Below are 26,027 nucleotides of genomic sequence, written 5' to 3'. Positions count from 1 at the left end.
TACGGAGCTCCCCAATAATTTCACTTAATCAAAGTTACTCTAAATCGCAGTTCACTTAGGCGAACTCAAAAATTGGTAGTTTTCGTACTACATAGGCGGTTGAATTTTCTTGAGTGAATATCTCGATAATTTTTGACGGATTTATTCCGTGCCTCTTGAACTTCTTCTGACATCATATCAATTGGCATAATACAATGCCGGATGATTGATGGACCGTACATTAATGATCTGTGAATTGTTGGTGAAAACTGGTAAAAAGAATACAACTCAATTATGCGTTATTGATTAGCATCTCAAAAAGTATCCTATTTGAAAAAATGCATTTCATAAGACTTTCATAGTTCATTGTAAATATTGAACTAAATATTTTTAGACTAAAAGAGTTCATGTTTCATTCTCTTTAACATCTCCGTAGACATTTGGCATAATATTGGTTAAAAAATAGCACGTTTATTTCTAATTTTTTATGATTTTACGAAATTACTCACAGAATAAAAGCTCCAAGGAGTTCCGGGCTGAAATTTTGTCTACATACACTTAGTTTAATATTCTTTTAGCCCTGAGAGTTTCAGGTTGCACTTTTGTGCACTAATGAAGATATGACATTTGAAAAAAATCATCGAAATTTTCTTTTTTTTTAAATATCTCAAAAACTACAAGGTCATAGCCATCCTATTTCTGCGAAAAAGTTCAAAGTTCAAAAGATTTACAATTAGAAACTCATAGAGTTCGTTAGTACACTCAAAAAATTAAAAAAAAATAAAAATTAATGTTTTTTGTCCATTTTGTCCAAAAAAAAAACCAATATCTCATACACTATGGCTACTTCAATAGTTGTGACTTTGGAAGAGTTTCATATTATTGGCTAATGAACAACTTTGTAGAAGAAACCATCCTTCTAAATTGAAAAAATTAAGAAGAAAAAATTTAGTACTAGTTTAGTACACGTTTAGTACAAATATTTTGATACAAAAATATTCCTTGATGATTCTCATGAACATTGTTAAAAAAACCAACACGATCCGGAGTTAATAATTTTGTTCCGCTAGATTGCATACTTGGACCACTGTGCATTGTCTGCTCAATGAACTTGAATGTAATTTAGTTTGAAAAAATTTAGCCCTAGGAAGGAGCACCTTCCGTTGTTGTGTCGCACTCGCAAGTCTGGCTTTGGTCTCGATCACACAGGTCTATTAGAGTTATCAGCATCAGCTGACTCTTCTGTGTGTGATGAAACATTCCACAACAGTGTGTGTAGTTAGGGATGAGCAATAGAATAAATCGGTAGTGGGAGGTGATACGCATATAGATTGTGGAACAGTACCACCGTCCCAGTAGTTTAATTGATCAAAACGCCATGCCGGAGACAGAGAGATTGCGAGTTCAAGTCCCGTCGGAATGCGGTATATTTTTCCAAATCCGTATCTTATTTCCAGTTCGCTTATTTTTCGCTTACCCTGCTGCACACATTGTCTGTTTAATGAACTTTTTTTTATTCTCAAAAACTTGAAAACCTAACGTATTATTAAATTATAAATCAAAAGCTCGAATTCGACGTTCCTCAGAGCCATCGATGCTTCTCAACCGTTATATACTCGATAATTTTACCACCCGTAACTGTCGGCAGGGTATCCAAGTACCCACCAAAATGAAATGCTGACCCATCAAAAGATTGTAAAATTTGCTTATTTTAGTATACCGAACCTAGAAACCCGATGGTCCCCATATCGTGTCCGTAGATCTGGATCCCCGGAACCGGAAATCTGCTCCGGAATGGTCATGTCAAGGACGATGAGTTGTCTTGACTCAAAATGAACGAAATTCAATTTCTGGAGTGATTTCTTAAAAGGTACCAAAGTATCCTGCACAGGGGAATCAATTGTACTAAGCGATGACAATTTTTTAATTCTTCAGTAGGCAGCCGCTCTATTTCCGAGATGGTTTTTTTGCACGAAGACTGTCGGTAATGTGCCGAGCAATCTGTATTTTACTTCTTACACTTCTTTTTAACAGCCGTCACACGACATCCATCCGAGGGAATGCCTTTTCCTATCCCTCGCTGTACATTTGACAGAGTATAACATCGAAGATACGAAAACGTGGGAAAAGTGGACTCCGGGTTTTTCACTAAATAATCGCCGCTAGACTGGCAACTTGAAATATAGCATTTCGTATGTAAAACGGGTCAAGAAATCGATTGGTGATGGTTTCATTTTGAGCAGGGCACGGGAAATGATCTATTTTGCCCCTTTTTACCCTATTTTTATGTATTTTTGGAAGTATAGACCTTCTCCCATGCCCTGCACAGGGTGAAACTATCACCAATCGATTTATTGACCAATTTTACATAAGAAATGCTATATTTCAGGTTGCCAGCCCAGCGGCTTCTAATTAGTAGGAAATTGGATTCATTTTTTCCCAGTGTGGAATGCCTGATCGTGAGTACGTTTAAATTTTGTCTCGTGTTGAAAACCATGACCAGCATGGATTTCTGCCCGGGCGTTACGTTAACACCAATATTTTTAATTTTATATCGACAAGCATTTCCAACACAGAACGAAAATCTCAACTTCATACAATATACTCGGACCTGAAGGTTGTGTTTGACCATTGACTGCTGAAGACAATTTCGTGACTCAGAGCCTCTCAAAAATTTACTATATGATGGAGCTCCTATCTACACGGTAAACCCGTGGTGTCCCACAGGGAAGCAATATGGGCCCTCTATTATTTACATTGATTTCCAATAATGTGACCTTACTGTTAGGTGGCAGTGTAAAACTGATGTATGTTGAAATTCGTACTGTTGATGATTGTCGCCGTTTGCAAAAGCTCTTGCACATACTTGTAGGCTGGTGCCGTGAAAATTATTGGTTTCTGAATATTTCCAAATGCCGCGTTATAACTTTTTATCGTAAGTTAAATCCAATAGTCTTTGACCATCACATCGATGCTTAGGAACTTGAGACAGTAGATCATATCAACGAACTTGCAGTTTTATAAGTTTCGAAACTCTTTTTCAATTTGAGTTGCTTGAACATTATTGCTAAATCCATACGTCATCCCATAAAAGCATAAGAATCCCATATGCAAAAGCAAAGCAAAGCCTTGGTGCTACATTCCGATTCGGAACTCAACCTTCTGTTTATTATACACAAACTTCGCAGCCAACTGTTAAGTGTACAGGACAATTGCGGGGCCAGCGCTACGATCCTACTAACACTAACAGTCTCTCCCGAGCCGAGACTCGAACCTACGACAACTGGCTTGTTAGGCCAGCATCGTACCTCGAGACCACCTGGGAAGAATCCCATATGACTTTTAGGCAAATTCATGTATATACATGCTGGCGATGTATCTAATTTTGTTTGAAACTTCGTATCCCTCAATAATTTGAAAGTTTGTTCTAAAAAATACTGGAAAAATACCAAGCTTTGTCTGTCCCATATTGAAAATGAAGGCATACGAGTCCCATCCTAGGTATATCTTTTTAAGCATCTGGGATAACTGGAACTAAAGTGTTCAAGAGTCTGGCCTTACGGTCTGCATAGAATCCTCGTGAACTCTTTAGGAATTACTTGTAATCTCTATGTCGAACGAGCTTTCGTATGTCAGCTCTAGTTGCTTTTTTTTTGATAAACAACATGCGCCAGTCCATGTTGCAATCCGTAACCGTATCGCTATATGGCAATTCGTATGATCCAATGCAGTCATTTCAAAAAAAGTTGGATTGAATAAACTGATCACATGGCAGACACAATTAGGACTGATAATAAATGCCTTGGCCGTCTTATAATGCGTGGAGACTGCTTTGAGTTTTTTGTATGTCAAGAAAAAATGAAGGCAAACGAGTCTCATCATTTATTTCCAAGCTCAAAATTCAAGCAAGAGCCCTTAGGAACCATGGAAATATATTGTGTTCCACCTCATGAGCATTCAGTCGAATAAACCATACTTTAAATTAAATTATGGTTATTTGTCTTCAATTCAAGATTAGAACGTCATTTGCAATTTTCTCAATTGTGAGCATTTCCATATGGGATGCTTTTATGGATCTTATGCTTTTATAGACAGAGGACATTCTAAAAATGGCTTGAACTGAGCTGTCGTGATGTATGAACAAACGAAGTACATCCACAAGAATGGGCTGTGCAACACAAGACAGCTTCACTAAATAAAAGCTAAATTTTGCTGTATGTGAGCTTTCATGAAAAGCTTATTCATGAGGCTGTTAGAGTAAAAAGAAAGAACAGTTTTCAGTATAGTGTCACATCGCAGTCTACCAAGTGTACAGCACTTTCAGCCACTCAACAGCATATACGCTGTTGGGCATTGTGTCTGCGGCGAAAAGATAACAAAATTCTGTTCTGAGTACGAAATGCTGCGAAACAATAACTGTCTTATTTAAAACTTTCAAAAATTTTGTATGAAGTGTAATGAATTTTTCTAGACGAAGCCAGCGTTTTTTACAGTGAGTGACCATCACTTTCAGACTTCCGTTCACAAAAACAATTTAAAAAATTATTGGTGGATCAAAAAGCGCTTCGCTTCAGTTAACTTGTAGTAATTGTCTTCTTTCGTACCCCCACTCCTTCAAGGTGCATTACGTAATTCACGAATGCCGCCTTTGCCTCTGCGTACCTATTCCCCTAAGGTCGTAAATTTATGATGACATTATTACATCTAATTAATATGAATAGGTACCGTGAAATGTAAATGACAAAGCTAAAGGTTAATAAATTCTAAGAAGAGACTAAGGTTTTCCTGACAGTGGATGTTTACAGTCCAAATGGATTTGGTATTTGGTTTGGAAAGGTGATTGGCCTTTTCAACCATATCTTATCTGACTAGCAGCGTGTCGATGTAGGTGCCTGATCACTCCAATATAGTGATCATGATCATTATATTTTGCAAGGGGGCACATATAATAAACAAGAACCTATTACAAAAGTTCAAACCGTTGAACAACATAACTCTATTCCCCTAGAAAAAAAAAGGTTTACTATTTCGTACCCGAAGAAATACACTGGCTTTTCACTTTAGTAAATATCAAAGTGATTGCCGCGCTTAACCGCAAGATAACACCCCCTGCATTCCTTCGGATCCGCCCCTGACTACGACACTGTATCCCCGAAACCGTCTGCACCGGCAAGTGCAGCAGAAGAAACGGTGAATAAAATATCTTGTTCTTGGAAAGCAGCCTTTACTCTTTCGCATTCTTCGCCCGGCTCCGTCGCTCCTCACCGGATGTCACTCACCGTGGCGCCCTCCGTCTGTCCGTCAGGCTACACTCGACCGAGTGGGACTAAAACAAAGTCCCCTCCTGTTAGCTTTGCATTCGAACGATGAAACATCAAAATCCGCACGAGTGGTACTCAAACAAAAAGCTACCTTTGGCCTCACCGCTTCAGACTTTCTCCGTCGTCGGTTGGGTTTTGGTTCGGGGAAAAATGATGATGCTCACAGTCTCGGTGGGTGGGTTGTGGGTATTACGTGTTTGCTGCAATGCAGAAAACACCCACCGCAGCGCTTCCCGAGCAGTTTTCCGTTTGCTTGCTGGTATCGAGGCGATGCGGTGTGGACAATCGGTGAACCTCCGGTACGTTAGTGGAAACGGGATAGAAAACTGCCGGAGATGACCTTTCTTCCCTTATCCATTCAATGCTGGAGAGATAGAACACAAGGCATAAACCTTAATTGAATCAAATCACCGTTCGAAATCGTAATTCGATTCGTAGTGTACGGTTGTATTTAACATTGGGTGCGATATTCGCAAAAGCGAGACACAGATTCACCTGCTTGGGCTTTATCGATTTGAAAAGAGTCACCACCTCAGAGGAGAAATGAATTTTAGTACTGTTTGTTCCCGTATCCATATTTGGTATTTTGGTATTTTGAGCTGATAAAAATAATAATAAAAACTCTCAGATGAAAACCATCAAACGACTAACCAACGGATGGTGTGGCAAAGCAACCGAATTGAGATGATGAGAGGAAGATGACGAAATAGCCCACGTTTAAATTTCCAGGAATGACACGATGAAGAAATAAGATGTTTGGCTCACAATCTACAATTCCCCCGTTGCTTCAATAATAAATTCCAATACCGCTTGGCGTACGATTTGAAGAAGAAATACAAACGTTTGACTCTATGGTTGATTGTTCGGCTACCGCTGCTACGACAGAACTGTTGGTTGTGTTTGTTGTGCACAACGATATTTAAATTTCTTTTGAAGAAAGAGAAAAAAAACCTAAGAAGCTTTAGTCGTTAGAGAAAGTATCGGCTTATGCCGATGAGTGACAGGTTCATTGAATTCAATTGAATGCGTCTATACAAATCGCGTCCAAATCGTAACGTATGCAAAATAGATGCTGTAGTCTGTTGATGCTCTTTTCTGCTTTCGGTTATTAATACGTTTCTGCTTTATTTTGTAATAAATTTTAAATATTATTACTTGTTCGGCTTGAGTTATTAGTACCAGCACCACCAGAGCGACGGCTGCTTTCGTCGAAACATAAAGATTGTCATCGGGGATATGAACGCTCAGATCAGAATGGAAAAAATGTACAAACAAGTGTTCACTAGCGATGCGTTAACTTTGTAGCTAACCGAGTTCTGGTAGTCCGAAATACCTTCATTTTTTAAAACCACTTGGAAATGATTTAACCAATGTACCAATGTATCAAATCAAGTGGATCAATTTTTTCATCGACGGCTGGTTTTTCTTAAAAATTACCAACGTACGCACCAATCGCGGTGTGTACATATTTTTTTGTATGCCTGAAAGGCATTGGGCAGAAGTTCCACTGCAACAGGAATGATTGTCTTTTGTGACTGGTCTCGATTGCTTTACACATATTACAGGATGCTCGAACTCATTGATGGAGTTGAGCTAGTTGGTTGTAAGCCTGTGCCCCAATTCAGAACAATATGGTTGATGAAACCAGTAACTGTTTTGGGATTGGTGCTCCATGCCTGGTATGAAGTAAAGAGGTAACTTCCGAAGAAGTTGAACCTCGATGAAGCAAAAGCTCCGCAAAAGCAGAGCAAATGCGCTGAGTTCTCAGGTTCAGCGTTGCAGAAGCGGCGATTGTCGGTTGGGACTTTGCCGATTTTCTTTTAACGTAGTTGCGTAGTTCACTACGAGTTAAACTAAGTAACCTTTCGGTAACCGCAAGGTTGGGGTAGATAAACTGCTTAGCTTGTCTATAACCCTGAGCACGTTTCCAATGAGATACAATTTCTAGCTTTTCCCATGTACTCAGTTAGCCTTTAATGGCGGATATGGAGGTACCCAGAAACAGTTGCGGTCCAATGAATTGCTGAGTAGATCCTTGTCTTGCTAGGCTGTTGGCATGTTCATTTTCCTCGATTCCACATTGTCCGGGTACCCAGAGTAGCATAACTTTGTTGAGGCGGTAAAGATCCTTGAATGTTGCAATACACACCTAGGCTAGTCTGTGAACACATGAAACACATACTTGAAAGACGGTTGGCTACTTTCCAAAATAGGTAGTTCATAATAGGTAGACTTTATACCTGGTCCGTAGATCCCTGATCCAGCCTGGAACCTGATTTTTGAGCCATCCGTGTAGAATCGGATGAAGCCCGATGGAAGACTCGGCCCTCCATTGTTCCACACCGAACGGTATGTGTCAATCACCCTATACGGGACGTCCATGTTGGGTTAACCTTTATCCAGCCTGCGACTGTTGTTACTAAAGGTGTTAGCTTGAACTCTTCAAGGATTCCTAGGTAACCCGTTAGGTCCTTCGAGCATCATTGTGTTTCTTCGTAGCCTAAGGGCACCAAGCTCTGCCTCCTTCTTCACATGCAGATGTAGAGGCAGTAGGCAGAGCATGGCTCTCATGGCTGTAATCGGCGTTGTGCGCGGGGCACTGGTAACTAAAAGACAGGCCAGTCGTTGAAACTTTGTTAAGTTTTGCCTGGGCTGTCGTTTCATTTACCTTGGGCTACCATACTAGGGCTGCGTGGGTTCTACGTGGCCGAGCAATGGTGATGTAAAACCTGAGTGCTAATTGTGGTCTTGGCCCCAGGTTTTGCCGAACAATGTACTGCAAACCCTGATCGCGGAAGTCACCTTCTTGAAAGCGTAATCTAGTTGTGCAGTCCAATGCAGCTTTTTATCCAGAATGATTCCAAGGTCTCATTGCTGAGCTCGGTCTTACCTCATGCAATAGTGAAGGAGTGATTGAATTCACCCTTCGCTTGGTAAAGGGTAAAATGACTGTTTTGGGAGGTGGTGTTATAAACCGTTTGTATTCGACTAGAAAAAGTTACATCTCATTTTTCCCTAACAATATGGACTACGCCATCAGCATACCCAATAATTTCGTAGCCTAGCTGCGATAACTAAGTGAGAAGAGCGTCTACCACCAGTTACCATAGCAGTGGAGAGAGTACTCCTCCCTGGGGACACCCTTCAACTGTCTCAACTGTGATAGACGTATCTCCCAATGCAGCTATGATCTTCCTGCTCGAAAGCTTTGCTTGAATCCAGCTAATCGTAGTATTATAGACTCCTTTATTTTATAGAGCCGTGTAAATTGATGCAAAGGACGTGATCCTTCAGAAACTCGCTGTGGATTCGGTTATCCATAATTTTCTCCATCAACTGTAGAAGCGTTGACGTATAAGTCTGAAAGCCTTTGGTAATGTTATATCGTTTTTGCCCAGCTTTGGAATAAACACTACCTTAATGTTCCACCAGCTGACCGGCATGTGTCCCAGAGTACAGCTGGCTCGAAAAAGGTTGATGAGTTCGGACGAGATGATTTCGTCCGATTTTTGCGTGAAGATTGGTAGCATGCCATCCGGTCCCGGTGACTTCATAGGTTAAAAAAAGCTTAGTGCCCGATTGATAAAAGTCGACGAACAAGCACTGCGCAGTTACGTGACATCATGCGTCTCGATCCGAGGCTTTGTTGCTTCTCTATGCTCAACCCGGTGGTCACTGTCGAGCCAGAAAAGTGTGTGTTCATAAGAACATCCAACGTTTCTTCGGTAGGGAAAGTCATACTTCCGTCTCCCCTTTTAATCACCCAAGACCATTAGAGGGATCTTTGGACATCGCTTTTTGCAGTCGCGTAGCCTCAGGCAGAGTCTGAATGTCCTCACAGAATTGGACTTTGGATCTCCTTTTGGCTTTGCGTAGCTCGACGTTAAATTTTGTAAGGAATGCTTTAAAGGCATCCCAATTAGATGTGATTTTGGCCCTGTTGAACAGGCGTCTAGCTTCCCGACGAAGGTTGCTAAGAGTTTCTCTAAGAGGAGTCAAATCTGATATGTCTATGGTCTGATAAACTAGGTTCATCAAAGACATGCCAGTTTTTGTGCTTCTCCGTTATTAGGGCGCTACACAGAGTGAGATCTAAGACCTCTTGTCTGATGGCATTACTAAAAGTTAGTTCGTTACCTATATTGCATACATTAACGTTGTTAGAAGTAAGGTATTCAAGCAGGTACTCACCTAGTGTGTTCACATCCGAGCTTCCCAAGACTGTGTGGTTTGCCGATCAGTTCGTATGAAGGTCGAACAGGAATTCTGAAAGGACTTAGCAACATTCATGCCTTTGCTCCTCTGGAAGCGAAGATTGGCATTACGGTGCCAACTCGGCTGAACATCTTCTGAGTCGCAAGGCAATTATCTAAGCTATCATGAGCAAAACCATTACGCACTCAAGAATCTGTAGGACAAAAGGGCTCGGTCGATACTGAAGCAAACCACGAAACGCGTAGGGAATCATTTCGAGACGGGACTCATCTGGACCAAGGACGACGTAAGGTTCCCGAACAGCGAACCCTAAGGCGCTGAAGCGGCTTCAGCAGTTGGAGAGAAAGCTGGAAACGTCGCCAAAGTTGTATTGAATCGTTCGGAACCAGTTCTAGGAATACCAAGCTAAAGGATACGCCAGTAAAAACCACCTGTGCACTGCGTACCCTAAGAAGACGAAGTTTCTCTTGCTAAATATGGTCCTGAACCCGAAGAAACCGGAAAAAATCTAACTCATCTCATCCATACGTAAAGTACTGGAGCAAGTCGGGTAGTTTTCGGAAGCAGAAGCGGCCATCATTAAACGGCATTATTTCGATGACTACTTCGACACTGCCGACACGGTTGAAGAAGTGGTAGAACGAGCGAAACAGGTGAAGCTTATACAAGGGGAAAGCCGGGCTTGACATTAGAAACTGGGTGTCGAATTCACCAGAAGTCCTGACTGCGTTGGAGAACGCCAAACCTGAAGAACCCCTCGTTCTCATCCAATATAAGCAATATTATAACGAACGGGTACTCGACTCCCGGCCGAAAATCCAAGGTATTTTAGAGGTGAAAAGTGGCCTACGAAGCATCCTTAGCTGCGTTATGGTTATTTTACCCTTAGGGCATCTTCAGCGGTGGTCCAAATCGTTGTTTTGTTCTATTATTTTGGAACAAACTCAAATTCATTGCTGCACCGGTGATGTAAATTTTGTTTTATACCAGATCTAAATTGAAAAAAATTGAAACTGGTATACGTTATGATCTATTTTTGTCACTTTTTGGAACAAGAAATAGATCGTTCCAAAACCCTTTGTACGCTACCAATAGGTGGGTAAAATGTCATATATTAATTGAATACCTCATTTTCAGCTATTTACATATAAGCATTTTGCCTGAGTTGGGGATGAATAAAACAAAGATTTTTCATGATTATTCACAATTCATTTTTGTGGTTTTTCTGAAGAAGAAAATGAACATGTTTGTCGTTATTGACTTCAAGGAAACTGACTAACAAAAGGGAGAATTCTGGAAGACCATAACCGTAGGTTCAACTACTTGGTTTGCAACCATCAGCCACCAGGAAGCCAAATATGTTGGCTATTCGTTAATCGCCCTAATTGTAGTGGGACTAGAGGAGGCCTCAAAAGGCAAGAAAAATGTTCTTCGAAGACACTGAACTGAAAACGTTCAAAATGCAGGAGTGGCATTGTGCAGCTCGAATCGATCGCTATTTTCGAGCACGTCACATACTGCCAGTTTTGCTCTAAGCTCGAAAGGAGCTGTCAATGTCATTTGTTATTCAACTCATCTAACCCGCAAAGTCGAAAAAAAATACGGAAAACGAAACATAACACCCACCAGCGATCATTTAGTTTTGTTCGAGTTACTCGAAACTAAATGCGCAATGTCACCCCAGGCTTGTGTATCCTCAACACCGAACCCAAGTTTAAAGAACTGCAAGATTCTGAAAGATTGATGAAAACGGAAGATGAACATCTACGCGATCAAACATTTTTCGCTATCCTCCGAAGCCCTGCTTGTAGCAGAAATTTTTAGATCATACCAATCCATCCTGAAAAATGTCACTGACGCTCGGGTCAAACCGTCAAATTTATAAAATCTTGTGGATTTAAAGTGTATTGCCAAAGTAATCGTTAAATGTGCGTGAAACTTATCGAAATTCCGTTTGTTAAATACACTAAGGTCGCTTTTTACGCGTTTTTTCACGCGGATTCCAGAATTTACGCGTTTTTTTACGCGGATTCCGGAATTTACTCGGTTTTTTTTTTTACGCGGCATGTATCCCCCGCGTAATAAGCGACTTTAGTGTATTAAATGCTTTTCATTATAACAAGTCTCATAAACTGATAGCATGGGGTATTAAATTGTTGTCAGTGTGACATATGTCAGCGGTTTAAAACAAGAAGATATGCAACACAGGTGCGGTGAACGAAAAGTTGGTCTATATAAGCTGGTTTTGTTCAGATTTCGCTGGTGTAAATCTAATATAAAGTTGTTTCAAAAATAGACCACCGCTGAAGATGCCCTTAGGGGCTACTGTCCCCTTTTACGATCCGTGGGAAAACGCGCGTTCAACATCTCTCGCGGAGCGGTTGCATGTGGGGCCAAGAAATCGACGATTGTTGCTGGAACCTATAACAGCAGTGGATTGAATGGCTTCCGGAAGTTGAGGTATTGCAAATTCCATGATGTTATCTGAGTGGAGCTTAATTTTCGTCGGTAAAGCTCTCGAGCTACATATGTGCCTTTTCGGGCGTGAGCAAACACCCTTATGGTTGCGTGGCATATCTACGGTCGATCGTTGATGGAGAAGTGAACTACAGGCTGGTTGTGCAAAGGTAGTGCCGCTTAAGCTTTAGTCGATTCCTAGACTGGAACTGATAGCTGTCGTCCTCAGTGCTCGAATGAGCCAAACTTTTCTGGAAACCATTTCACTAGATGTCGAATGAACTAGCGTTGCACCGAACAATAGGACTGGAAAAAGTTTTTTTTTTGTGGAATTTTCAGTTTACAGAATAATGGTTTTAACTTGAGCTTGTCTAGGGTAAGTCTCATCGAGTCAAGAAGAATTTAGTTTTTAATTTTTCTCATCTTATCATTATGTTTCGTTGAGTATTCGGCCGTCTGTTCAGCCGAATATTAGGCCGAACGGATTGCCGAATATTCAACAGAACATGATGATTAAATGATAAAAATTCCGACGATGCTGTATCAACCGAACAACCAAAGGCCGGTAATTGACCCGATCAAAGAAACCAGAGAGGAGGCAAGAGGTCTAGTGATGTTTCATGATGTGGTGGTACGAGTGCCCGCAACAATGGTCCGCTATGTCGTCAATTGTCGCCGTAAAAAAATCGGCAAACCTGTCGTAACTTCCCAGGCTAAGGACCACTAATCGTCCACTAATCAAGACAACGCTTTCGACGGCTCAGCAAACACTTCAACAAGAAGAGCTTAGACAGGCAGAGATCATTCTTTGGAAGTAGTCGCCGTCAACCACCGAAAAGAATCGAAGGGGAACGTTCTCCAATATTGGATACTGAAGGTTTGTTGTTGAAGACACGAGACAACACCGTAACTGATCCTGCATTACCACGAGAAGTTTGGCCATGCTAACCGTGAGACGGTGTTCAACAAGCTTCGTCAGAAGTTTTGGATCCAGATCGCCCGAACAGCGAGACGAAGAGCGACCGAGACATATGTGTGGTGCAAGGTGAATCGATGTATCCCAGCTGCTCCCATGATAGCACCGTTACCCGTACACCGTTACTATTTGCAACCAGTAAAGTTAGCCATAGCTCCGAGAACGGAAAAAATACAATCCTGCCTGTTGGTCATCAAACAGTTCTCCGAGGCTTTTTTTCGGACAATGGTAGGTATTTCCATCTAAAGAGAGTGTGCGGAAAGGGTCACCTAATCCTTCACAGCGTGGCATTTCAACTCTCTTAGTATCCCACTCATGCACGGTGTCTGGGAGTAGATGGTTCGGTGCATCAAATAGGCTATGCGGGTCCTGGACGATAGGTGGAGGTATACAGATAAGATCCTCGTCACTGCCTTGGCAGAAGCTGAGAATTTGATCAATATCCGACCGTTGACTTACATTCCACAGGAGTCACCCGACGAAGAAGCTCTATTACCGAAGCACTTCATCCGTGGAACCACCAAAGATGGCGCGATCTCGGACAACCCGATTCAACACTATCCAATACTAGTCTACTTCTCCAAGGCGTTTGACAGGTAGAGGAGAATATTTGAATAAAAGTCAAGAGCACGGAGCCTGCTTATAATAAACAAAATACACCGTGAGAGGTGAATGATTTTTTGACGCAGAACTACGTCTTTGTTTTCTATACTAGATTACACTTTGTGAAATTGAAAATAAAACTGGCAAATGTTGCAAGCGAACGACTTAATGCATCTTAGTCATTTATATGTCGGTGGATAGATAAAATGTGTAACAATTGTTTGATATAATGTTCAACATTGTTGCTTCACTGCTTAATGGTGGAAAAAGGTGAAAAGTTCCAATATATTTCCCTCGTTATTGGCTTGCTTCCCCAGCACAGATAACAATAACATGGACGAAATAAATTCCACTGCCTACATATTTTGTCTCAACAAAGTGTTTTGGTTTGTTTGTCTTTCTCTAAGCTGCGTGGCCACGCCCTTATGGTAAAAATCTTCTCTGAACTCGATACAAAAGACTGCGTGTAGAAAATTCAGCTTCAGTTTAGTTTGTTACACAATAGCGAGTGCAGTCGGATCGGTTTTATTTTACAAATGGCAGCAACAGGCACCATCGTACACTGCATGATATTTTGAGGGGAACAGCGGAGAGCAAATTTCATGCACGGCCAACAAAATATTCAATGCTACCGGTGGTGATGCGATCGTCAGCATTCTGTACCACACACTTCGAGCTGAGGATTATGGAATCGGTTCTTTTCAGAACTATAAATACTTGAAGATAAGAGTTATAAGAATTTTCACAGCTACTACTAGTGTGAAATGTTCATCTATTTCTCAATATTTATTTATTTATTTATTTATTTACAGACATAAAATAAATTGTCCTAATGGCTACTAATACTAATACAAAAATCTCCGGAACATTGACAAAAATTTAGAATGTATAACTCGGTATGATAAATGGAAGTCGAAAACTAGCGACACTCTGTTGAAAACGCGTTGAATACCTGTGATAGCACTGTTTGAGCTATAGTTGGTTCGGCGAAAGGGCAAGTGCAAAGCTGGCATGCTTCGCAGGGTTCTAGTTGGAGCATGCAGGTTGATTTGCCGCAGAATGGCAGGACAGTCGACCCGTGATGTTAGAATATCGGAGACGAGCATAGCGCGTGCTGTTTCCCGACGTAGTTGAAGAGTATCGATCTGGAGCAGCTGGCATCGGTCCTCATACCTGGTATTAGGCATGGGCTGTTGCCAGGGAAGCATTCGAAGGGCATAACGTACAAACCGGCGCTGGATATTTTCGATTCGGTAGATAGCATTATTATAATGAGGCACCCAGACTGTAGAACAGTACTCCAATGAAGACCGAACAAGCGAACAGTAAAGCGTGACAAGGCAGTGGATGTTTTTGAGATCACGTGTCATTCGGAAAATGAGTCCTAGTTGTCTAGAAGCCTTCGCCACGATGAAAGATAAGTGTTGCCTGAAGGTGAGTTTCTCGTCCAGAAGTACTCCGAGATCCTTAATGAAGACGACTCGCTGTACTGGAGAACCGTTTAGGAAGTAATCAACTTGCAGCGGCCTGTGTTTTCTCGTAAATGTTATAACGGAGCATTTGGACGGGTTTAGTACCATACGATTAATCTCGCACCAGGAAGCGAATATGTTGAGTTGTTCCTGAAGAAAAGCGGCATCGGCAGAATGTTTGATTTTGTTGAAATAATCATTTTTAAAATAACAACCAGGGCGCACCAAAGATACACGGTAGTGTTGCCTATGAACACTTTATCACAACAAGATATAACCCTCATTTCAAGAATTTTCACTGCTAAATTGAGTAATTTTCCAGTTTAATTGTTTGTATGTGCCCACTCGAACACCGTTATCAGTCAAATATTAGAAACGAAAATTAGTTAATCCAAGAACCAAAGTCGCAAAACCGCAGAAAGCAAAAACTTTCTTTTGATGCTTATGAAAATCATTCAGTAGTATCGGAAGTTTTTTGGTTTGTTTGTCTTTCTCCAAGCTGCGTGTTCACGCCCTAATGGCAAAAATCTACGCTGAACCCAATACAAAAGACTGCGTGTAGAAAATTCAGCTTCAGTTTAGTTCGTTACACAATAGCGAGTGCAGTGCAGCTGTGAAAGGTACGCGACATTGAAAAATGAGAGCTGCATACGAGTCAACTTCCAGGCACTGCGGCGCATGTTACCTTTATTTTGCATACGGCAGCAACAGTTACCATCGTACGCTGCAGAATACTTTGCTGGCACAGCTACCGGAGGGCACAGTGGAGAGCGAACTTTATTATGCGCGGTCAAGCAAAATATTCAGTGCTACCGGTGGTGGTGCGATTATCAGCGTTCAGTAGCACGAATTTCTAACTGAAGATTATGGAATCGGTTCTTTTCAGAACTATAGATGCTTGAAGATAAGAGTTATGAGAATTTTCGCAACTACTACTAGTATAAAATTTTCATGTATTCATCCATCGTTAGTTTTACAATAACGACCATCAAAAATAAGCGGTAGTGTTGCCTATGAACAGTTTAGCGTTTAGTTTACAGTTTAGTTTACAGTTTACATTAAGTCCTACGTCACCATTACCAATCGGTTCTTTTCAGAACTATAGATGCTTGAAGATAAGAGTTATGAGAATTTTCGCAACTACTACTAGTATAAAATTTTCATGTATTCATCCATCGTTAGTTTTACAATAACGACCATCAAAAATAAGCGGTAGTGTTGCCTATGAACAGTTTAGCGTTTAGTTTACAGTTTAGTTTACAGTTTACATTTAGTCCTACGTCACCATTTCATACAACCCCTGGGGATGTATACCTTGTAGTATTTTCAATCATTGGATTACTATAGCCAAAACTTATTAAATGTACACTGTTACATTAGATTACAAAGAAAATTCAGTGTGAACATTTATTTGCAGTGGCGATTAAAGCCCTGTTGATTAAGTTGGATATAACATAACAATTTAAACCGTAATTTATTTTGATGAATAATAATCGTTCAGGTTTTTTACCGTAAACACCCAGGCGAGTGTTCGAGGTTTCGATTTTACGGTTTTTATTTTTACGTGCCCATGATAACATTCTGTTATCTATTAGAGTTGATTGAAGTGCCGGCGAAACTCAGGCCAGACAAAACTCTTACCCCCCTGTCTAAGTCAAACTAAACAACTTATTATTACTTTTTTCCCCAGCACAGCCGACTTCAAAGTATATAAACGATTTGAATTTCTAAGCGATTTGTTGTAGTTGTTGTTCTGCTCGCTCAAGTGCACAATGATGAATAACTCTCAGTAGTCACATATGGGTCATTCCATTTCAAATGTCCGAGAAAATGCATCGACCATCTCCGATTTCGACCAAAATTTGTGAGTCGATGTATTTTGGGTCGGAACTTATAAGTAAAAAGTGTTGTACCGATTGGTGGCCCCCTCGGCCAATGGGACTGCTTTCACTTTTTGCGAATTTAGCAAAACAACTTTTTTGTGAATATCTCGGAACCCTGAAGGCAACAGGTGATATTGACATATCATTTTGAAAGGTTTGAGACGTAGAATCGAACTGCGTTGTCAGTTTTTTCTGCAGTGTTGACAACATTACATTTTTTTTTTGATTCAAAACTTAATTTGCAATTTCTTTGAAATACCCCTCTTCGATTTTAATTTTGACTACGCCAATGTGTTTAGCAGACGATTTTACATAGGAATCACTTATCAGCAAAAAAAAAAATGTAGCGTTCCAGAGATACAGCATTTTCAAAATTGCAAGATTTTGGAATTTGTCTGCGCACGTAAGCGCTTCTACATAAATGGCTGCTATCTTAATGGTATCCTAGCAGGCGTTTGTGTTATCGAAATGTTAATATCACCTGTAGCTCTCCAGAGTCCCGAGATATTCACAAAACAAAAAAGGTGTTTTGCTAAATTCGCAAAAAATGGAGGCAGTCCCATTGGCCGAGGGGTCCACCAATCGGTACAACACTTTGAACTTATAAGTTCCGGCCCAAAATACATCGACCCAGAAATTTTGGTCGAAATCGGAGATGGTTGATGCATTTCCTCGGACACTTGACATGGAATGACCCATATAAAAGCTAGTATGCAGAAATTTAGTTTTCATTGTTAAACCTATCACTGTAGCAAGAGGATTCGCTGAGATAATGCCCAGTCCCTGCAATACTTGCTCGTTCGCCGTTAGCCTTCTATAGCGGACGAACTGCACTGGTGGTTAGATATCACCTTCCATAGCGCTAGATTTTGGATCTCTCGTTTGTGTGGAAAGCACCGCCATACAAGTATGTATATAACACTACAGAAAATGTTTGTGATTCTATCCGGATCTGGCGCGTTTGCTTTCAGCCGTTTGGCCATTGGTAATAGTTAGTTGCGCGTATGCGGGTAGCGTGTATTATTTGTAATATGTGTTTTTTAGTTGCTTGCAGTGTGAAGAAATATTATGAGTGCTAGGATCATCTCGTGGAATTGACAAATGCAAATCTGCAATGACAATAAATTAAACAAACTTGTCGATGTCACTATTGTGACGGCACATGGCACTTTTAAGCGGCCCGAAATTATTTAAGTTATTATGTTTCTGCAACTTGTCAAATGTGGCAACTGATTCGCTTTTGTTCACATACGTCGCGATCAGAGCTCGGATTTAATGCACAAATCTATGGATTTTTTTTCATATAAGTCTGGCATCTCAGCTCGCAATGTGCATGAGAAATAGAAGAAAGAAGAGGGGAGATATTAGAATTTAGGTTTTGTTCGATAATTTTTACATAACCTACAGAGATATTTTCCGAGCATACTATCCACGTCAACCACCGGCTTTATTTCGATTATTCAAAACTATCTCATCAAAAAGAGATTTTTCTCCCGGTCTGATGAGGATTTTTCTTCCAAAAATTTTTCTCGTGCGCAAGGCTGTGTTTTACTAATTTGGAAAATTTGCAATATAAGACTTTTATTATTTCGCACTACAGTTTCATACGTTTTCATAAAAAGGATGATTTTTTAAAAACGAAAAATTGAGCTCCGTTTGGTATTTTTGTGATCTACTGATTAATTTAACATTTAACAAAAAACTTCATCGTTTTATACCCTCTTTACGATAGACATTAATTAAAGAAACTGGAACTGTCCGCATCCTAAATCAGTCCAAAATCTTCAACCCATTCCCAAGCCCCCGTACCGCACTCGGTCCGTGTACAATCCTCAAACCTGATTTGTTATCATTCAACAGGCTGAATATTTAAGCTCGGTCATGGTGAAACAGATTTACCCCTCCAGTCTACTGCGAAACTCCGAATATGTGAGTTTTATTTTTCACTTTTGTATAAACAGGAATAAAATAAAAAAGAAAATCTCGTAGTTCGGCAAAATGTAAACATAAATGGGGAACCATCAGTTCTTCATTCAGATGTGCCGCCTCTGGCTCCGGTGGCCCATATCAAAATCTGCAATCCCACCCCACACACACAAACACACGAGCGCCCCCGCACTAGCCCACAACGGCTGGAAATTTCCTTCGTCGGAAGAAGCCATGTCATGTCAGCAAATTAAATAAAATTCCCTGACACGATGAGGGACGGGCGAAACGTGCTGTTTCGGGAGGAACGTTTCTCGAATCGGCAGCCGTCTCGGCCGTAGGCTGGAGAGAACTGGAAATAAAATTATACGGCTTTTTGTTAAATGTTTGTGGCTCTTTGAACGACACCGTTTCACGAAACCATAACGGAGTCCGGTCGGGCTGCCCACGTGTCTCGGGGGGTGGCCAAGGGTGGCTGATAAAATTCGGCAACATTTCAAAAGTGAGACGATATATATTTGGGCATAATGAATTGTGCAAAGAAAAGCACTGAAATATTGAATTTTCCATCTTTTTTACCGCTCGGTAAGAAAAACATATTCACATCGCATGTATGTTATTTATAAACACATTTATATGACCTCATTCGTAGCAAGGGGTGTGCTGCTCCACTTCTGTATCATTGACTGCCAAGTTCAAGTGCGCGTAGGATGAGGAATAAATAAACTAGATATTCGTTGGTGGAAATTGTTTACTAACGGCGCTATTTTGCGTGTTTTTCGCTACTCTACTTTCAGTTACGATACGCGAGTAAAAAAAAGCGAACTACCGTCACACTGGAGGGACGGCTCCATACTGGAGGATCGTGCCAACTTCAAACCGTTGCGGGACAAGAGTCGGGCGGAGTTGGTCATCAGTCCGGTGCTGGTGAGTATTTGCATTAATAGTGTAATGGAGTGATTTTATTTAACAGTAGAATCGAAAACAAAGCAAAACTGAACTAAAAGGTACAGCTCTAGTAAAAATCGATGTAAAACTGGATAAAATTATGTCTTAGATGCGCATTTCTGGTAATTTTCACATTTTGGACAATTATGAAACTTTTAATATTACATTTTTGAATTTTTATACTCATTTTACTGTTGTTTATGCTACAATTAACAATGGGTCTGTAGCTTTCAGTTTTTTTTTTTTTTTGGTTAAAATACTTTCAAATACTTCATGACAATACTTCAAAACAACCACCTTAAAACCTGTATTAGTAATGGAAATACTACCTCCAAATAAACTTGAATCAATTAACTAACTGCACAGATAACAACTCACCAGTGATGAGCTGGTTCGGAATTGATTTTCTCAAACGAGACGGGCGCTCGTAACGAAGCACGTAAAAGGCGCGAAAAAAATGGAAGGCTTTTTTGATCTACCGAAGTCAAACAAGCAAATCCAAGGAGATTATTACTTTCCCATTCGTAATAAATTGTTCCTTTTTCCCCAGCGCCGATCCACGGCGCAAAGTGCAAATCGGATGTTGCCCATGCCAGCAGAAAGTAAGAAAAAAAAGAAAATAAAAAAGTAGGAGGTTGTATCCAAGACACGACCGCATAAATGACGTAGAACTACGTACACTATTAACAAATGCATTGAGTGTTTCATTACCCTAGTAACACAACTGGTTTTATCAAAGTTTAATAGCGCTTTTTTGGCTGTATTGAGCGCTATAAAACTTTGATAAAACCTATATTTTTACTTGGGTAATGAGTTATAATGTCTACTAATGAAGGGTTGTGAATTTCGTGAACCGGATTCAGAAGTTAGCAGAACGTGCCGAGTTAAAAACCATACACAGCACATACAGTGTGGTCCCCGTGGCTCTGTGGTTAGCGATGTCGGTCGGCTAGCTCTTCAACACGGTTGTGATATCGGGTTCGATTCCCGATCAAGTCGAGGATCTTTTCGAGCTGGAAATTTTCTCGACTCAGCACTGGGGCACGGTGTATCGTTGTACTCATCCTACACATACAAAATGTGCCGAAAACAATATCGATAACGAATTCTCTCAACTAAAATCGAGTTGATCGAGACAGCTATTAGCTCCCAGGCTAAGCGTGCGATATTGTTGCTGTTACACACACACACACACACACAAATCATACCATATCATAGACACACACACACACACACATCATACCATATCATACAGACGCATACACATCATATCATATCATAGAGACACACACACACACATCATATCATATCATACACACACACACACATCATACTATATCATCATACCATACACACATCATACCATATCATACACACAGCAAGCAAGCGACCAATCAGAGGACGTTATTTTTATTTCAACGTGGCTTGACAATTTTCAATAGTGCAATAGTTCGTAGATTCAAATATTTTTCTGAATTTGGGCAGGTGCATGTATAATTTTCCAATCGATTGCGGCAAGAATGAAAAAAATCGGTTGAAAACCAACCGACCTATAAGCATTTGAAAAGGGACAAATTTCGTCCCAGTTTATCAGTTTGCATCCCGGTATGCTAAAGTAAAACGTAGTTCTACGTCAAAAATAATATTCCGTTATTTCATCATTATCAATATTTATTATTATAATTATTATTATAAATATTTATTTAATTCCACTTTTGTTTACTTAAAAATTTCAATATGATAATCATAAAAGAGCTTAACTGCAAAAGTTAACAAACACTGTTAGAATTATCATTTACTAAACTAGTGCAGCAGAACAAACTCCCACTAGTTTTGTTAACATTTAAAGTTACTCCCTCAATCCAATATTGAAGATGATACTGCAAGATCAGCCCTAATGTGTACGCCAAGATCTCTTCATTCATAAATATATTGAAACAGTATATTTATTGTTTATTGAAAATTGAAAAATTCTGTAGGTCCATATTTCTTCAGAACCATACGATTGCATTACATATATTCCAAAAAATATATTCCATATATTTTTTTGTATGTATATTATACGACTTAAATCCAAACCACAATGTGCCTTTTTGTTTAAGGTTATTGATATTATTAAGGTTAACACAGTTGAACGCAATCAAATCAATGTGCCAAGCCTGACATTAATTTATGGTATGCCATTCGTAGATTACAAAAAGCTAACACTACTCTCTCCCACTGATATTAAACGTCACCATTTTTTACTTTAACAAAGATGCGGAAATGAAGTGATTTTTCAGATTCGATATTTTTTTTTTTTGGTTCTTCCAAGTATAAGTACACAAAAGTATTCGATAAAAGTTGATGCTTTATAAAAATTGTTAAATTCCTCCTACCTCGAGTAGAAGGCCCTTCACCGGCGTGCCAACCAGTGGTTGAACTCGCTTCACCGCCGTCTGCTGCCACTCTGGCTCGCAGGGACCGAGAACGCTCAGTACTGGTTCTTGGTTTCTTCGACGCACTTCCCCCTTGCAGGTTCTTCGCGCGTTTCCGAGCATCACGCTTGTTTTTGGTGTTCGTATACTTTGACATCTTACTTCAGTACTAAACTTTCGATTGATTTCTCAATAAAGGCTGGGAGTCTATCGTACGAGAATAATACAACACTACAAAGTAATACTGCACTACTTGGAGTAAAAGACAATTTTCACATTTTGTGCCGTGCTGAGTACGAAACTTATGTCTGTGGTCGGGAACCTTCACGTGGTTATGGGAAATCCCAAATCCATCAACCCATTTATCTATTATCCCATCATTTCAACTAAGCAATATCATAAATCGTCACCACGGCATAAATCCCCATAGTATTCACAATATTTTTTGTTTTTTTTTTTTTGCCTTGAAAAAAGCATTTTACTGTTCAAAATCGGTTGCTGATCGCAACCTTTGTGCTGCCCCAACAGTGGGGAAGTTAAGATACACGGACAACATGCACTGTGGAAGCTGTTTCACCTTCTGTAAATTAGACGGCCGCGACAGATGTAACTGCTAGAATCCGCACAGAATGCTTGCTTACGTTGTCAAAAATTATTAACTCTCAATGACTTGTTTATTTGCCTTGAAAAAAAGGCATTTTGCTGTTCAAAATTGGATTTGGTGATGACGATCTTTATGCTGCCCCTACAGTGGGGGAATGATGGCAGTCTGGCGAGGCACGCTGAGAAGAACCGCGCTGCAACTGAGACATGGTGACCAACCACAGCGCAAGTGGTTTATTTAATTTGAAGGCAGCCACAGGCGTAACCCGCTGTTACTTCTGAGTGCTGTATCTGCTTCTACTGCTGTCAACGTTGTCGACGGTCCGGTCCATCCAGCTCACCTTCTGACTAATGAATGTAGCTAGTTTTCCCAGAAACACGCTTTTATAGCCAAAGGGTGCTACGTAATAGACCACGCCCTTCTTTTCAGTTGTTTAATTCTCTAATATTCTTTAGACGAATTATTCCACAATTCGCATTCGATATTTGTTTCCAGCGAATAAACACCGATGGTGCTCTCACACACGCAACGGTTTTAACCCGTATTTTATTGCGGTTTGTAACATCAAGCGATTTCGTTTGCTCGTTGTTGCGTGTTGCATCATGTTGCAACTTGGCAGCTGGGAGACGACGAAATTCTGTTAATGCTGATTGATAGAATCGACTTTATATCAGTACTGCATATTCGAATTAACTGCCTTTGTGAATGCGTTCTAACAGGGCAGTTTGTTATTCAAAATCGGTTATGTTGATCGCAGCCTTTGTGTTGTCCCAACAGTGGGGGTAAACTTAAACTAAATAAACTACAACAGAATTTGATTGCTAGGATCCCGCGAAGAATGTTTGCTTGTGTTGATGCTAGGAAATTTTCACCCTTCAATTACTTGTTTATTTGCCTTGAAAAAAGGCATTTTGCTGTTCAAAATTGGATTTGGTGATGACGATCTTCATGCTGCCCTAACACGGGAGAATAATGGCAGTCTAGCGACACACGCTGAGAAGAACCGCGCTGCTCCTGAGACGTGGTGACCAACCACAGGGCTAGTGCTGCTGCTAAGAAAGGACGACTGCTGTTGACAACTTGTCGCTGTCCAGAACTATTATGAGCGGCTTCGGCTGAAGCAGGCTCTTATATAGGCCAAACAGCATGTTTTCAATTGCAAGGTATATGATTCTGTCGACCGTCCTTGGGAAGCAATCATATAACGACCAATTAGAGGACGTAATTTTCGTTCTAACAAGGCTTGAAAATTATCAATAGTACAATAGTTTGCTTAATCAATCAACAATTTTCTACATTTGGGTGGATGCGTGTATAATTTTCCAAACAATTACTGCATGAATGAAGGAAATCGGTTGGAAACAAACCAATTATTATATTTCGTCCCCTTCTCGTTAATAGTTTTCCTATTTACATCCCTATGTGGTAGGCTAAAGAAAAACGTAGTTCTACGTCAAAAACACACAGCGAACATTCAAATCGCAGGACGCTTTGGGAGAAGGCCCAACAACCGAGCGCGGATCGAAGGAAACTTCCGGAAAATACTTTCACACAAATTAGATTCCTTATTTTCGATCCGTGTGAAAGCTTTCGCTCAAACATCCGCAGCAGCTTTGCCGGATCCACTTAATCAGCGGCACCAGCACCAGAATGCTCGTGACCAACTTTATGGAGGGGTTTTGTTTTGCAACTGTCCGGGGTGGAAACGAGGGCTGAAAATTTTTCGTTTCACCCCACGAATTTTTTTCTCTCTCTGTTTGGCTTGGCAGAAGCTGCTGCAAAATGGGTTCCGGGAATTTAGAAAAACAAAATAAAAAAACGGCTCGCCATCATAATGATTGGGTTCCCAACATGGCGGCCGGTCGTAAATCGAATGTAAAACTAATTTATTGCACGATTTGAATTACTTTTGCCGCTGGTCGGGGTGGTTTGCTTTGTTTGGGATTCGATTTTTTTTCGTGTATGTATATAGTTTTAAGCTGAGCTTGAATACTGTTTATAACTAGCCTGTAAACTCTCTAAATTTGTGTTGATTAAAACTGAAAAGATGGTTAGGTGTATATTTCTAATACAGTTTTTTTCATCTCGTATTTCAGAAAAAAGACGCCGGAGTGTTCCGATGTAGAGTAGATTTTTTACTATCACCAACAAAAAATAGCAATGTTAACCTAGAAATAGTGGGTAAGTATTGAAAATTAACTGACCTTTTCGAACATTTTTCATCATCATATTCGTCATCGTCTGCAACATCACAGTTATGAGAGAAACAATTTTATACGAGCATTCGGAAGTGTGCACTCCAGAATCGGACAACTTCAACTTGAAGTGTGCACATACAAAATCTTTCGAAGCGGAACAACCAGTAGAAAAAGTATAGCAAACTTCCTTTTGTATATGATATCTAGAGTTCTGAGAAATTTGTGCACACCGTTAACTCTGGTGCACTGTTCTGCCTAAAGTAAGAAAAAACGTAATAGTTTACTTGTGTACTTCTTTTTAAACGAATCGTCTAAGAAATGAACACAAAACGGCAACGGAAGCAAACAATGGAAGAACGGAATCGCCGGAAAGACGATTACGTACTCAAACTCTAGTGGAGGTGCATTTGTCAACCGGAAGAAAGTGGTTTGAGCAGACAGATGCAAATATCTTGCCTCATTCTTTGGTGAACATCTCGCCATTACATGGTTTTAGCTCTGCTTTATGAATTTTTTCTACTGGAGAATGAATTCCATTCTATTCTGGTCTATTCTATTTTATTTAAAAATACGCTTCAAATGATTATACTTTAGAACTTTTTTCAAGCGATTAAAAATGACCAAGACCAAGACCAAGATCAAAAAACTCGATGGTCCATACATTCGAAAGTCCAAAAACTCGAGAATCACGGAAATTGAGAGTTCAAGAATTCGACTGTCCATGAATTCGACAGTATAAAAATTAAAAAAATTTAGAAATCCGTGAGTCCAAAAACTTGAGATTCCAAGAATTCGAGAATATAATAATTCTGGACTCCAAGAATCTAAGACTCCAGGAATCCTGGAATCCAAGAATTCGGGAGTCCAACAATATGAGACTCCAAGGATTCGAGAGTTTAAGAACTTAAACTTCAAGAATTCGAGAAACCTGGAATCTGAGACTGCAGGAATTCAAGAGTCCAAGAATTCAATAATTCGAGAGGCCAAGAATTCGAGAGTTCAAAAATTCGGGAATCTAAGAGCTCGAG

At 40.2% G+C, this 26,027-nt stretch overlaps 1 protein-coding gene across 2 annotated transcripts in view; it reads left to right on the top strand.

Annotated features, from left to right (window-relative positions):
- Positions 1-26,027, top strand: part of LOC129731141 (synaptogenesis protein syg-2) — an 827,904-nt gene that overhangs the window by 364,353 nt on the left and 437,524 nt on the right. For both annotated transcript variants that reach the window (XM_055690922.1, XM_055690921.1), the window contains exons 4-5: positions 19,630-19,759; positions 24,898-24,982. In XM_055690922.1, the coding sequence (XP_055546897.1) occupies positions 19,630-19,759; positions 24,898-24,982 (215 nt within the window). The remainder of the gene's footprint in view (positions 1-19,629; positions 19,760-24,897; positions 24,983-26,027) is intronic.

The sequence above is a fragment of the Wyeomyia smithii genome, chromosome 3, assembly GCF_029784165.1.
Source record: "Wyeomyia smithii strain HCP4-BCI-WySm-NY-G18 chromosome 3, ASM2978416v1, whole genome shotgun sequence".
NCBI lineage: Eukaryota > Metazoa > Arthropoda > Insecta > Diptera > Culicidae > Wyeomyia > Wyeomyia smithii.
This window is presented reverse-complemented; position numbering and strand designations above follow the sequence as displayed.